Source organism: Geotrypetes seraphini, chromosome 2 (assembly GCF_902459505.1).
Source record: "Geotrypetes seraphini chromosome 2, aGeoSer1.1, whole genome shotgun sequence".
Lineage (NCBI taxonomy): Eukaryota > Metazoa > Chordata > Amphibia > Gymnophiona > Dermophiidae > Geotrypetes > Geotrypetes seraphini.
In genome coordinates this window covers 258832828-258847332 of record NC_047085.1, presented here as the reverse complement: position 1 = coordinate 258847332, position 14505 = coordinate 258832828, and the positions used below count along the sequence as shown (strand labels likewise).

The window sequence follows — 14505 nt, the reverse complement described above, 5'->3', positions numbered from 1 at the left end:
CTAAAAGTAGATGGTGAAATGGACATTTGTGTGCCAGTTATGAGTGGCTGGAGAATCCATTATATTACTATAAATGTCTAAAACAAGAGTGTCCAACCTTGGTCCTCGGGGGCCACAACCTAGTCAGCATGAAATCTAGTTGCATGCACCACTTTCATTGTATGCAAATAGATTTCATGCATATTCATTGTAGAAATTCTGAAAACCCGACTGGGCGAGGGCTCAGGTTGGATGCCGCTGAGCTAAAATAGCAATGGGCACATGAAAAAGCATTAATGTTAGCATTTTAGAAATATAAATGTCTGTTTTTCCTAAGCTGTCACAGAGCCCAGTATCCCTTGCCAGATTTGCTGTCGAGGGAGACATTAGCTACTCAGGGGCCAATATTCAGACTCTGGGAGTTAGCCGGGCTAACTCCTTCTGTTGGTGCTGAGCCCAGATATTCAATGCTGGTCCGTTTCTGGTGACTGACATTGAATATTTGGTCTATTTTTGGCCACTAAAAATTGAGCCAGCTACATAGATATTAAGTGTTGGCAGGCTGTTTAGAGCAGCCATAGATAGATCAGTTATATATTTGGCCCTATTTGGCCGCTCGACTGTCAGCCAGTGGTCTGAATTTCACAGATAGGAAGCTAAATTGCACGACATAGCCAGCTAGCCACTAGTAGTTTCCTGCTAATATTCAGTGGCTATCTCGCACTGAATATTAGCGTTTAGGCAGGTAAGTGCTATTTAGCTGACCAGGAGCCATTCCTGGCCAGCTAAATACAAGGTGGCTCAGGACCAAGGAAGTGCTCTTCAGTATAATCACTTTTCTAAAATCTAGATATCCAGGAAGCAGGTATATATCTGAAATGGGGAGTATGTGTTAATTTTTTAGTCTCATCCTAGTCCTGCCTCAAATTTACCCAGGCCACCCGTTTGCCATTTGCACATTTTTTCAGTTTTAGATTTGTAAAGTTGGGATTTAGACCTTTGTGTACACCTAAAGTGTGACTCGTGATTCTAAGCACTGAAGTGATTAGTGGGGGTACATTTCTTTTGCAAGTACTACAGTTTCCTTTTTGCTTCTCCTTGAACAGGTGAATAAAATCGAGATTGTGCGTAAGAAGTCTATGTTTCATAAAGTCGTTGTGACTTTGGAGGATCACCTGGCATGCCGATGCGAGCCTGTTGCATTTGCCCCACCTCCTGGTCAACATGCCATGGCCAAGTCCCACGAAGCACGAGGTAAGCCCACAGTTTGTATGATGTTCATGAAGCCTCATATGCCAGTAATTTACCTCTGTGCCTTGTCCTAGATCCTCAGATTTGCAGTAGAGAATGACATAGGGAAAAAATTTGTCCCTGTCTCCACACTGTCCCTGCCTCATCCCCTCGAGCTCAGTCTCGGTCTCCGCCCAATCCCCGTGAGCTCCCCATCCCCACAAACTATCTGATCCCATCCACACAAACCTCGAATAGTTATGATTTTATATTGAACTTAATTTATTAAAGCATAAGAGAAACAATATTCTGTACAATTGTCATTTTATAAACACAAATAATACAGAGCAAGGATCAACAAAATCCCTGTCTCCCCTCCCTTTCACATATATCCCCTCCACTATTGAGAAAACTGAATAAGCCAAATTATTACAGAATGCTAAAGAGAAATATTATGCTAACAGAATACTGCAGTCACACATGACAGGAATAGTGTTAGGGGAGTGCAACTAGGGCAACTGCCTCCTGGACAGAGAAAGCCCTAAGCCAGATGGAAGCTAAAGAAGCATGGCCTGGGTTTTGCGGTCCCCTGTTGTGTCTAACACCAGCTCTAGCAGGATACATATTTTAAATCTGATATATTCTAATCACAAAATAGAAAATAAAATTATTTTTCTACCTTTTTGTTGTCTCGTCATTTTTTTCTTCAAATCATGTTGTCCTCAGGCACCGGTCTCTTTTTTCTTGTCTTCTTTTAACTCACTTGCCAGGGTCACCTGACCATTTGACATTTTTTCTTTCTTCATGTTCACCATCCATCTTCTATCTCTGTGTATGTATTATTCCCCATGTTCAGCATCTCCATTCTCTGTCTCCTTTCTAGTATATCCCCTGTGCCCATTTCCCTGCCTTCATTATCTCACCATTCTATGATCACCTCTTGAAGTACAAGTGCCACTGGCACTGAAGACAAGAAGGAGCAGCCAAGCTGGAAGGAGGATGGTTGAAGTAACTGGGATCCCCAGCTGACCAGAAAGGCTTCCCTTCGACATCAGCTCTGATATTGGAGGGAAGCCCTCATGTTGGCTTTGGAAGGGGGACCTCTTTATAAATGAAATCCCTGGCAGTGAACTAATTGGGGGTGAGGGTGGGGGACTGTTCACCCGCAATGGGGAGAGAGGGAGGCTGCTGGATTCATGAGGAGGGGGGCTGCTGATCTGGATGGGAAGGGAGGCAATTCAGCAGATCCTTTACTGCAGGGACAAGGTTATTTGTTGCTCCACTGGGTGGTGACTGTCTTTGTCCCCATACCTGTGGCAGTAAGTTGGTTTGCCTGTTCCAGCAGGTTACCCACGGGTAACAGTCATCTTGCAGCTAAGCTACAGTATGGTTGGAGGGCTGCAAGCTGGGACCTTAAGGGGCTGATTCTGTATAGGATTCCAGTCTTAGTGGACGCCTAAAGCGGCTGAGAATCGCACACCAGTGTCCTATACAGAATCGCGTCTGTCCTAATGGACAGATGCCTAAACTCACTGAACTACCCAATTCTTTAACTGGCGCCCATGTCAACTGCGCCGATTACAGATTAGTGCCTGCCTAATTGAGGGATCCCTTGCCATCTGATGGTCATGACAAGGAAATCACTGATCAGCTGAGCCAGCAGGCCTCCTTGAAGCTGAAATTAACAGGAGGGATGCCCCTCCCTCCTGCCGCTGCCCCCCTTCCCCTGAAGCAGCCCAGTAGGCAGGATGCCAACTCCCTCCTACCTCCACCCCCTAGAACCTCTGACACACCCCTCTAAGCAGCCCTGAAGGAGGGATGCCCACTCCCTCCCGCCACACCCCCCCCCAAGGAACACCTAACACCACCCCAAGTAGCCCGGCAGGAAGGATGCCCACTCCCTCCTGCTGCTTTCAAACCTCCAGATACACACCTTGTACTCCTAAGACCACCCCAACCCCCTCATCCCCCATACCTTTAATGAAGAAAGGCTGGCCAGAGGGATGCTTACTCATCCAGCCGACAGGCCTACCTCTGCAAAATGGTGGGCCGTCCCCTTCAGGGCCTAAGGCCCTGATTGGCTCAGATGACTTAAGGCACCCGTGACAAACACCTACAGTGTAGGTGGCTTGCCTCAGATTTTTTTTTTTTTAACATGTGTCCTGATTGGCTGCCAGAGGGCAGTAGGATGCCTACTGCTGCCTTCAGTTGGGATGCCCATTTATAGAATCGGCCCCTAAATGTCAAAGCAGAGTTAAGGATGTTTTACAGTCCTGGTTCTCCTTCTTTCTTGATTTATGTAATAAACTGATTGGTCAATGTAGATGATAGTGTAACGTGTTGATTGATCTAATTGCATTCATTGAACTTTACCTTCCTTCTCAGTCAGTCCCACCCTCTCACAGGTTCTGGCAACCCCCATATTATCCCAGGACAAGCAGGCAGGTATTCTCACTAGTGGGTGATGTCATCAGACAGAGCCCCGGTACGGATGTCTCACAAGCACGTGTTGCTTGTAGAAACTTAAAGTTTCTAGATGCCCGCACCGCGCATGCGCCGGTGCCTTCCTACCCGGAGATCCGGGCGTGTCTCCTCAGTTCTTTCTTTTCCGCGGAGCTGAGAAGTTCAACTTCATCATGCGCTAGCTGAATTCAGTTAAATTTGCCTTGTCCGCGTTTTTCGCTTTCTTTTAATTACAGTTAACAGTACTTTTCTTTTTCAGTAAAAAAAAAGAAGATTATTTCCTCCGGCGGGTCGAACGGGCCGGCCACGTGGCTCAGGCCCACTGGCTTCGACCTCGCGGCAGAGATTTTCCGGCCTATGTCCCGGCCAATCACCGGGTTTAAAAAGTGCAGCAAGTGCCAACGCGCGATTTCACTCACGGACCCTCACTGGCGCTGTTTGCAGTGTTTGGGCCCTGACCACATCCCGAAATCGTGCAGGCCTTGCTCTACCCTTACGGCACGCTCATTCAAGCGGCGTTGCCTATTGTGGGAATCGATGTTCAAGATGGACGCAGCTAAGGATCCCTCAGCCTCCACTTCATCTGATACCTCCCCGGTTCGGGCGAAACCGGCATCGACCCCTCCTGCATCGAGTGTGGTGAAACCGGCATCGCTCGCCCCGACACCATCCACGAGCTCGACGTCGGTGCCTGCCCCGGTCTCCTCGGTTCAGGTACCTCTTCCTTCCACAGTGCCACCAATGGTCATCAAAGTGCCGAAAGCTACTAAGCAGAAGCACTCGGCCTCGAAGGAGCGCGATGTCCGTGCAGGAGGACCCCCTTTCGGTGCGGATCCCTCCTTATCGGCTTCGCTACGGTCCGTGCTGGAAGCTCAATTCGTTGAGCTCATGCAGACCATCGGACCCGGGCTCATCGCTGCCATACAGGGTGACCTCCCGGTACCGGTCCAAAGGGGCGGTCCGCCCCCTCCCCCTCCCCCACACCGTTCGACCTCGACAACCGACGAGGACGAACGGGGGAGGGCGGCGATGCCCACGCGGCAAGCCTCGCTTACCGACATGCCGCCATTAGAACCCATTACGCCTCCGCGCCAACATGGGACCAGACCTCCGATCGATACTCGAAGCCCTGGGCATAGTCAGGAAGAGTTCTTCCGTACTCCTTACCAGACTTGGGTAGCATCGCAAGAACCCGCATCGCAAACCCAGTTGCGATCCACTGCTTCCAGCCCTATCCACTTGGGGGCCTCGGGAGACCATGCGATGCACAGACGATCTCGATCCCCGTCCCGCCACCGAGACGGGCACCGATCGAGACACTCATCCTGGCACTCCTCACGCCATTCGGAGGTGTCACCGCAGAAAAAACTGCAACGTAGGGGATACTCCTCATCAGAGGTGTCCCCTCCGAGGGGCCCGGAGTACGAGGAGACATCGGTGCCCGATTCTCCTTGCCACTCCCCGATGTCCATGGACCTGGAGGCCTCCTCCTCCTCCAGCCCGTCCCACAGACCGACGCTGGCGGAGCAATTGTCCTTCTCATCATTCCTCCGACAAATGGCGGATGATCTGGATGTGACCCTTGACACGGGCTCCCGATACTCCAAAGAGTATCTGGACACCATGCATTTACCTAACCCTCCAACGGAGTCGCTTCGGCTCCCCTTGCATAAATTACTGGACCAGACCTTCATGCAGTGCTTCGAAACACCGTATTCCATACCGGCGATCCCCAGCAAACTCGATGCTCGATACCGCATCGTGCACCATAAAGGGTTCGAGGGCCCTCAACTCTCCCACCAATCCCTACTGGTCGAGTCCTCCCTTAAACGCTCTCATCCCTCCCAGGTCTACGCCTCTGTACCGCCGGGCCGAGAGGGGAGAACGATGGACAAATTTGGTAGAAAATTCTACCAAAACTCCATGATGGCGTCACGGGTGCTAAACTACAATTTCTTTTTCTCTTCCTATCTGGAGTTCTTCTTGCCGGTACTCCGCAAGTTCACTCCGTTCATAGACAACCAAGCTCGATTCGAGTTCGAGGAAGTGGTAGCCTCCCTCTCCCAATTACGCCTCCAGCTGATGCAATCCTCCTTCGATGCATTCGAACTCTCGGCATGCGCCGCCGCAAGCGCGGTAGCTATGCGTCGCCTGGCATGGCTCCGTACAATCGATATGGATCCCAACCTACAGGACAGACTCGCCAACGTACCATGTGCTGGAGCTGACCTGTTCGATGAGTCTATCGAAGCTGTTACCAAGAAGCTGTCGGATCATGAAAAATCTTTTCAATCCATCCTGCGGCCCAAACCCAAACCTCAACAGTCTCGACCTTCCAGGCCACCCCTGATTTACCAGCGGCGTTACATGCCCAGACAATCGCCTGCTGCGAGACAGCCTGCGAAGAGACAACCTCCCCAGAAGTCTCAGCAAAAACCTCAGCCACCGGCTGTACCTAAGGCTCCCCAGCCCTTTTGACGCCCCTCCCGGGAGCATAACCTCGGCCTCTCCCATAGGGGGCCGCCTCCATCTTTTTTACCATCGATGGGAGGCCATAACCACGGACCTATGGGTCCTCACCATCATAAGAGAAGGATACTCTCTTCAATTCCACCGGGTCCCCCCGGACCATCCTCCAAGAGAGTATCCTTCAAGCTCGACGCAGACCACCCTTCTTCTTCAGGAAGTCCAAACCTTACTCCAGCTTCGGGCTGTCGAGCCGGTCCCGTCAGACCAATTGAACCGAGGGTTTTACTCCCGGTACTTCCTCGTCCCGAAGAAAACGGGCGACCTGCGACCCATTTTAGACCTTCGAGCCCTCAACAAGTTCCTGGTCAAAGAGAAGTTTCGCATGTTGACTTTGGCTTCTCTATACCCCCTCCTCGAGCAGAACGACTGGTTATGCTCCCTGGATCTCACACTCCCCATTCACCTGGCCTCCCGAAAGTTCCTCAGATTTCGGGTGGGAAATCTGCACCTACAGTATCGAGTGCTACCATTCGGCCTATCTTCTTCCCCCAGAGTCTTCACAAAGTGCCTGGTGGTAGTGGCCGCAGCACTCCGGGACAGGGGTCTACAGGTGTTCCCATACCTCGACGACTGGCTCATCAAGGCCCCGTCAGCCCCAGAGGTCACTTCGGCGGCCTTGGCTACAACCTACTTCCTCCAGAATTTGGGCTTCGAGATCAACTTCTCCAAGTCTCATCTACAACCCACCCAGTCCCTCCCCTTCATCGGAGCGGTCCTGGACACCACCCGACTCCGAGCATTCCTGCCTCTGCAACGCATGGAGTCTCTTCTTCATCTCTGCCAGTCGGTGTCTACTCGCCAAACCCTACCGGCGAGACAACTGATGGTGCTCCTGGGCCATATGGCCTCCACGGTACATGTGACACCCTTTGCCAGACTCCACCTCAGGATCCCCCAGTGGACCCTGGCATCACAGTGGAATCAGACGTCCGATCCACTATCCAAACACATCTTAGTCACACCTGCTCTTCGGCAGTCTCTACTTTGGTGGATGACCTCTTCGAATCTATCCAGAGGTTTGCTGATGCACTCTCCCCCCCATCAGAAAGTTCTCACAACCGATTCGTCGAACTATGCATGGGGGGCCCACCTGGAGGGTCTCCGCACCCAAGGATTCTGGACCAGTGCGGAAAGACTACACCAAATCAATCTACTGGAACTCAGAGCCATCTTCAATGCGCTCCAAGCTTTCCAACACCTACTTCACGACATGGTAATCCTCATTCGCACAGACAATCAGGCCGCCATGTATTATATCAACAAGCAAGGAGGCACGGGCTCGGCCCTCCTTTGCCAGGAAGCTCTACGAGTCTGGGACTGGGCGGTGCGCCACAACGCCCTACTCAGAGCAGTATACATCCAGGGGGAGAACAACGTCTTAGCAGACAAACTAAGCCGTCTGCTACAACCGCACGAATGGACTCTCCATTCCAGCCCCCTTCACCAAATCTTCACGCAATGGGGGACGCCTCAGATAGACCTCTTTGCGGCTCCCCACAACTACAAACTGCCTCAGTTTTGCTCCAGGATCTACACTCCTCATCGCCTCGAGGCAGATGCTTTTCTACTGAACTGGGGGAAACGATTTCTATATGCGTTCCCACCATTCCCGCTGATCCAGAAGACTCTGGTCAAGCTGAAACTCGAACGAGCCACCATGATTCTAATAGCTCCTCGGTGGCCCAGACAACCTTGGTTCTCCCTCCTACTTCAACTCAGCAGCAGGGAACCAGTACCACTTCCAGTGTTTCCTTCACTACTTACTCAACATCAAGGATCACTACTTCATCCCAACCTGCAGTCTCTCCACCTGACAGCTTGGTTCCTCTCAACGTAACCCCTCACCAATTCTCACAAGAAGTGAGGGAGGTCTTGGAAGCTTCCAGGAAGCCCGCCACTCGACAATGCTACTCCCAGAAATGGACCAGATTCTCCTCATGGTGTGTTTCTAAGTCAAAGGAACCTCAGCGAGCTTCCTTATCCTCCGTGCTGGACTATCTCCTACACCTATCTCAATCTGGGCTCAAGTCCACATCCACCTGAGCGCTATTGCGGCGTTCCACCAGCCCCTACAAGGGAAACCCCTCTCGGCCCATCCGGTGGTCGCCAGATTTATGAAAGGACTCTTCCATGTTAACCCTCCTCTCAAACCACCCCCAGTAGTTTGGGACCTCAATGTAGTCCTTTCCCATCTCATGAAGCCCCCGTTTGAACCACTCAACAGGGCCCCTCTTAAGTATCTCACCTGGAAAGTGCTTTTCCTTGTAGCCCTTACGTCCGCTCGCAGAGTCAGCGAACTCCAGGCATTGATGGCGGATCCACCATTCACAGTATTCCATCATGACAAGGTGGTCCTCCGCACTCACCCGAAATTCCTGCCTAAGGTGGTCTCCGAATTTCATCTCAACCAATCCATTGTACTTCCAGTATTCTTCCCTAAGCCTCATTCTCACCACGGAGAATCGGCCCTCCACACTCTAGACTGTAAACGTGCCTTGGCTTTCTACCTGGATCGCACCAAGCCACACAGAACCACTCCTCAACTTTTTGTCTCCTTCGATCCTAACAAGTTGGGAAGACCCGTATCAAAGCGCACCATCTCTAATTGGATGGCGGCTTGTATCTCTTTCTGCTATGCCCAGGCTGGATTATCACTTCCTTGTAAGGTCACAGCCCATAAGGTCAGAGCAATGGCAGCCTCAGTAGCATTCCTCAGATCAACACCAATCGAGGAAATTTGTAAGGCTGCCACCTGGTCCTCGGTTCACACATTCACCTCACATTATTGTCTGGATACCCTCTCCAGACGGGATGGACAGTTTGGCCAAACAGTATTGAAAAACTTATTCTCTTAAGTCGCCAACTCCCCCTCCATCCCACTGAGGTTAGCTTGGAGGTCACCCACTAGTGAGAATACCTGCCTGCTTGTCCTGGGATAAAGCAATGTTACTTACCGTAACAGTTGTTATCCAGGGACAGCAGGCAGCTATTCTCACGTCCCACCCACCTCCCCTGGGTTGGCTTCTCAGGCTAGCTACCTGAACTGAGGAGACACGCCCGGATCTCCGGGTAGGAAGGCACCGGCGCATGCGCGGTGCGGGCATCTAGAAACTTTAAGTTTCTACAAGCAACACGTGCTTGTGAGACGTCCGTACCGGGGCTCTGTCTGATGACATCACCCACTAGTGAGAATAGCTGCCTGCTGTCCCTGGATAATAACTGTTACGGTAAGTAACATTGCTTTCTTAACCAGCATCCCAAATTCAACAGCATTGCTCCTTGTTTTACTTGCCTGGCTGCCTTTTGGCAGTACATCACTGTAGCCTTTCTCACCCTTGTTTTCTGTGCGCGCTCCACTTTGTGCCAAGTATCTGTACTCTGGCCCTTCTTCCTGTCAAACCAATGTCACTTTTCAAGACATATCCTGCCCTTTTGGAATAAGCTTCCTTGATTTCATGTATGTCTGTCGGGTTTCTTCAGATGTTGCTTAAAAGCCTGCCTTTTCTTGCTCTGCTCTGTCATCTTAGCCTCTTTGCCTTCCTTTGCTTTCCCACTATGGCACTATAATTATACATTGTGGGATTTTTTTAGTTTTGTATTTTTAATGTGATTAGTCATAGGATGTTTTGGTGTCACACAGATAGTGTAATGACAATAATGGCAGAAATGAAACTTTCTGTGGTTCTTGCTCACTGTACCCACTTCTTCTTTTCTTTTGTCATGGTTAGGTCATTCTCCAGGGATTGCTAGTCACTGGTCCAGAGCAACAGCCACCCCTGCCTCATGGAAGGAACGAGCTACTCTCCGACCACCCAAACGGAAACATCGAAAGTTGAAACATGTATCGGACAAAAAGACACTGAAGGAGCTGCTCAGCACATAGGGGGTGTGCACTGCAGCAGGGTGCTGCCAGGTATGAGACCGAATTAGGGCGCTTTCTCAGCACTGCACACCTGTCATCTCGGAGCTTTCTCTATATTCTGCATGCATTCTGACGTTTGGAGGCTTGTTATGCAGGTCCAGATGACACTTGGTCTTATTCTAGAATGAATTATCTCCAATTCCCTGCCCTTGGTGATGTGCTAGTACCTTTTTTTTTTTATTATCATTCATTTAGGTTTTGGAAAAGGGAAGTTTTCATACTACATTTTTGGCTGTGCAATCTATGCTAGGGTACTGCAAAAATTCACATGCAGCTTTCTAGGGAGTCATCCCCCAACCCTATTCTGTCCTCAGCCATCCTAGTGAAGGCGCTTGGCTGAGAGTCACTATGCAAGGCTCCCTTAGGACAATCGGTGAAGAGGTGCTACCGATACCCAATGGCAGGGACTCTTCTTCCCTTATTCTGGCCCCATTTGCAGAGCTGCCAAATTACTCAGTTCCAGGAAGAGAATTTATCCTCTCCTGATGCATCATGGGACCCGCAGTTCTGATAAAAGAAGAAACCAGTGTGTCCCACAAGTCACAACAGCAAAAACAAAAAAGGCAGTAGGAATGACCAAACAAACCAAAATGGGTGATGCCAATATTAAAATGTCCATTATTGTCAATCCTAGTTGAGCTGATGTAAACTTGATAAGGGCCATGTTTCTGCTCTAACGCTTGAATCAGGAGTTCATGAAAACTGTGATGCAGGAGCTTCAAGATATTATTTTTTTCTTTGTTATTATATTTTGTTGGCACAAGGAGAATTCTGCATTAGTAAGCCCTAAATCACAATTTTCATGGACTCCTGATGCAGGTGTTAGAGCTGAAACATGGCCCATGTCAAGACCACCTCAGCTCACTTAACTAGGATTGACAATAAAGAACATTTTAATATTGGTTTCACCTGTTTTGGTTTGTTTGGTCATTCCCACTGCCATTTTGTTTTTGTACCTGCAGTTAGAACATAAGAACTGCCATCTCCGGATCAGACCCATGGTCCATCGAGTCCGGCGATCCGCACACGCGGAGGCCCAGTCAGGTATACACCTGATGTAGTTTTAGTCACCCATATCCCTCTATGCCTCTCGTAAGGAGATGTGCATCTAATTTGCCTTTGAATCCTAGCACAGTGGATTCCTTAATAACCTCCTTTGGGAGAGCATTCCAGGCGTCCACCACTCACTGCGTAAAGCAGAACTTCCTGACATTTGTCCTGGACTTGTCCCCCCTTAGCTTCAAACCATGTCCTCTTGTCCGTGTCGCGTTGGACAATGTAAATAATTTATTTTCCTGCTCTATTTTATCGATGCCTTTCAGCATTTTGAACATCTCAATCATGTCCCCTCGCAGCCTCCTCTTCTCAAGGGAGAACAGTCCCAGTTTCTTGAGTCGTTCCTCATATTCCAAGTTCTCCATACCTCTTATTAGCTTCGTTGCTCGTCTCTGCACCCTCTCCAGCAGTTTTATATCCTTCTTTAGGTTGGGAGACCAATGTTGGACAGAGTATTCCAAGTGTGGTCTGACCATTGCTCTATAAAGCGGCATTATGACTTTCTCCGATCTACTCGTGATTCCTTTCTTTATCATGCCTAACATTCTGTTTGCTTTCTTTGCCGCTGCTGCGCATTGTGCCGACGGCTTCAGGGTCCTATCTATCAGTACACTCAGGTCCTTTTCTTGTTGCGCCTGACATTCTATACTCGTGTTCCTTATTCTTACTACCTAAATGCATTACTTTGCATTTCTCCACGTTGAACTTCATCTGCCATTGCTCTGCCCATTTCTCTAACTGATACAAGTCGCTCTGGAGTTCCTCGCTATCCTCCTGCGATCTGATTGCCCAGCATAGCTTTGTGTCGTCTGCAAACTTAATGATCTCACTGGATATTCTGTCTTCCAGGTCATTGATATAAATATTAAATAGGATCGGCCCAAGTACCGAGCCCTGGGGCACACCACTAGTCACTTTCTCCCAGTCTGAGAACTTCCCATTTATGCCAACTCTCTGCTTTCTGTTTTCCAGCCATTTGCCTATCCACCTTTGTATATCTCCCTCTATTCCATGGCTTTGTAGTTTCCTGAGAAGTCTTTCATGTGGAACTTTGTCGAATGCTTTCTGGAAGTCCAAATATATTATGTCCACCGGCATTCCACTATCAATTTGCTTGTTCAAGGTCTCAAAAAATTGAAGTAAATTCGTTAAACATGATTTCCCTTTCCTGAACCCATGTTGACTGGGTTTCAGCAAGTCGTGTGTATCTAGGTGCCGGACTATGCTATCCTTGATCAGTGCTTCAACCATCTTTCCAGGGACAGACGTAAGGCTCACAGGTCTGTAGTTGCCCGGTTCCCCTCTCGATCCTTTTTTGAAAATTGGCGTGACGTTCGCTATCTTCCAGTCATCTGGTATCTGTCCAGTTCTGATTGTCAGATTGGCAAGTTTTTGCAATAGCTCTCCGATTTCAACCTTCAATTCCTTTAAAACTCTCGGGTGAATTCCATCCGGTTCAGGGGATTTGTCACTTTTAAGTTTGTCGATCTGGTAGTATATCTGGTCCAACTCCACTTCAACTGTGGTGAGGCTGTCTTCTATTACTCCACTAAACACTTTCACTGCTTCTGGTATTTTTGCGGTATCCTCCTCCGTAAAGACGGACGCAAAGAAGGAATTTAGTTTGTCTGCAATTTGTTTATCTTCCTTGATGTACCCTTTTCTTCCCTGGTCATCCAGGGGTCCCACCACCTCTTTTGCGGGTTTTTTCCCTTTCACGTATCTAAAGAAGGGTTTGAAGTTTTTGGCCTCTTGCGCTATTTTTTCCTCATAGTCCTTTTTGGCATCCCTCACCGCTTTGTGACATTTCTTCTGATCATCTTTATGTTTTTTCCATGCTTCGGTTGTTTTCATGTGTTTCCATTTTTTGAAAGAGTCCTTCTTTTCTTTTATGGCTTCCCTCACCTGTCTGGTAAGCCATGCCGGTTCTCCCTTACCTTTTGTTCTCCCCTCTTTGGAGATCCTCGGAATGTGGAGATTTTGTGCTTCTGTGATAGTATTTTTCAGTAGGGACCATGCCTGGTCTACCGTTTCAAGTTTGTCCACCTTTTTCTTGAGTCATTGTTTCACCATGGCTCTCATGTGATCGTATTTGCCTTTTTTAAAGTTTAAGGTTTTGGTTAAGGTTTTGGCACGTTTTCTATTCCCGATGTCAAGCTTAAAGCTGATCACATTGTGATCGCTCGTCCCCAGCGGTACCGTAACTTCTACTTCTTTTGTCGGACCCGTGAGGCCATTTAGTACCAAGTCCAGGGTGGCGTTGCCTCTTGTCGGCTCTTTTACCATTTGTTCCAGGAAGCAATCCCCTAGCGCCTCCAGGAACTTGGCCTCCTTGCCGCAGTTGGAGGTTCCTAGTTTCCAGTCTATCCTCGGGAAATTGAAGTCTCCCAATATTATTCCATTGCCCGTCTTGCATTCTTGTTTGATTTCCTCTATCATTTCTGAGTCAGTTTCCTCCGCCTGTCCTGGGGGATGATAGTAAAGGCCAATTTTCGTGTCTGCGCTGTTTTGGCCAGGAATCTTGATCCAGAGGGACTCTAGCTTCTCTTTCGTTTCCGTCGTAGCCACTTCAACAGATTCTACTCCTTCCTGAACATATAGGGCAATACCTCCACCTTTCTGCCCTACTCGATCTCTTCTATATAGTTTGTATCCCTGTAGTACTGTGTCCCATTTGTTTTCTTCATTCCACCATGTTTCTGTTATGCAAATGATTTCCAACTTATCATGTCTTGCTATTGTCTCTAGTTCCCCCATTTTGTTTCCTAGACTTCTAGCATTCGTACACATACATTTGAGTTCTCTTCGTGTTATCTTTTTGGACTTTCTACTCTTTACTGTCTCTACTGTTTCTTTCACGGTTTCCTTAACCGCTCCAGTGTTGTCTCCCTTGTTTGCTGTACGGTCATCCCCTCCTGTGTCTGAGTTGTCCCTTCCTGCCTTGTCTTCCTTATTTGCTGTGAGGTCGTCCCCTCCTGTGTATGAGTAGTAGCCCATGGTTTCTTCATCGGGGCATCCTGTCGTCCGTGCCATCGACTGGTGGTCGACTGTCGGCTTTCCCCTATTTATTAGTTCTGATGTCATTGGGTAGAATCAGGGTCTACAAATTCTACACTGCTTTGGGAGGTGGATTGAAAATGAAGGCTGACTAAAAAGTCTTCCTCCTGGAACTGGATAACTTGATAGCTTTGTCAAGGAGCAGAAGCCCTGTCGGAGATTGAACTCATGTCTCCTACACATCAATATATGCATCATGGCCTTTATACAAGTATTACATGCTTCAGAATGCATAGGGATGAAGCATGGCATATGAAGGACTGCAAGGA

The 14505-nt window shown here is 48.9% G+C and overlaps 1 protein-coding gene across 1 annotated transcript in view; it reads left to right on the top strand.

The window, feature by feature from the left end:
- Positions 1 to 14505, top strand: part of PDGFB (platelet derived growth factor subunit B) — a 74858-nt gene that overhangs the window by 54858 nt on the left and 5495 nt on the right. Inside the window, exons 5-6 of the mRNA XM_033929471.1 lie at positions 1086 to 1233; positions 9930 to 10114. Coding sequence (XP_033785362.1) covers positions 1086 to 1233; positions 9930 to 10084 — 303 coding nt within the window. The 3' untranslated portion in view covers positions 10085 to 10114. The remainder of the gene's footprint in view (positions 1 to 1085; positions 1234 to 9929; positions 10115 to 14505) is intronic.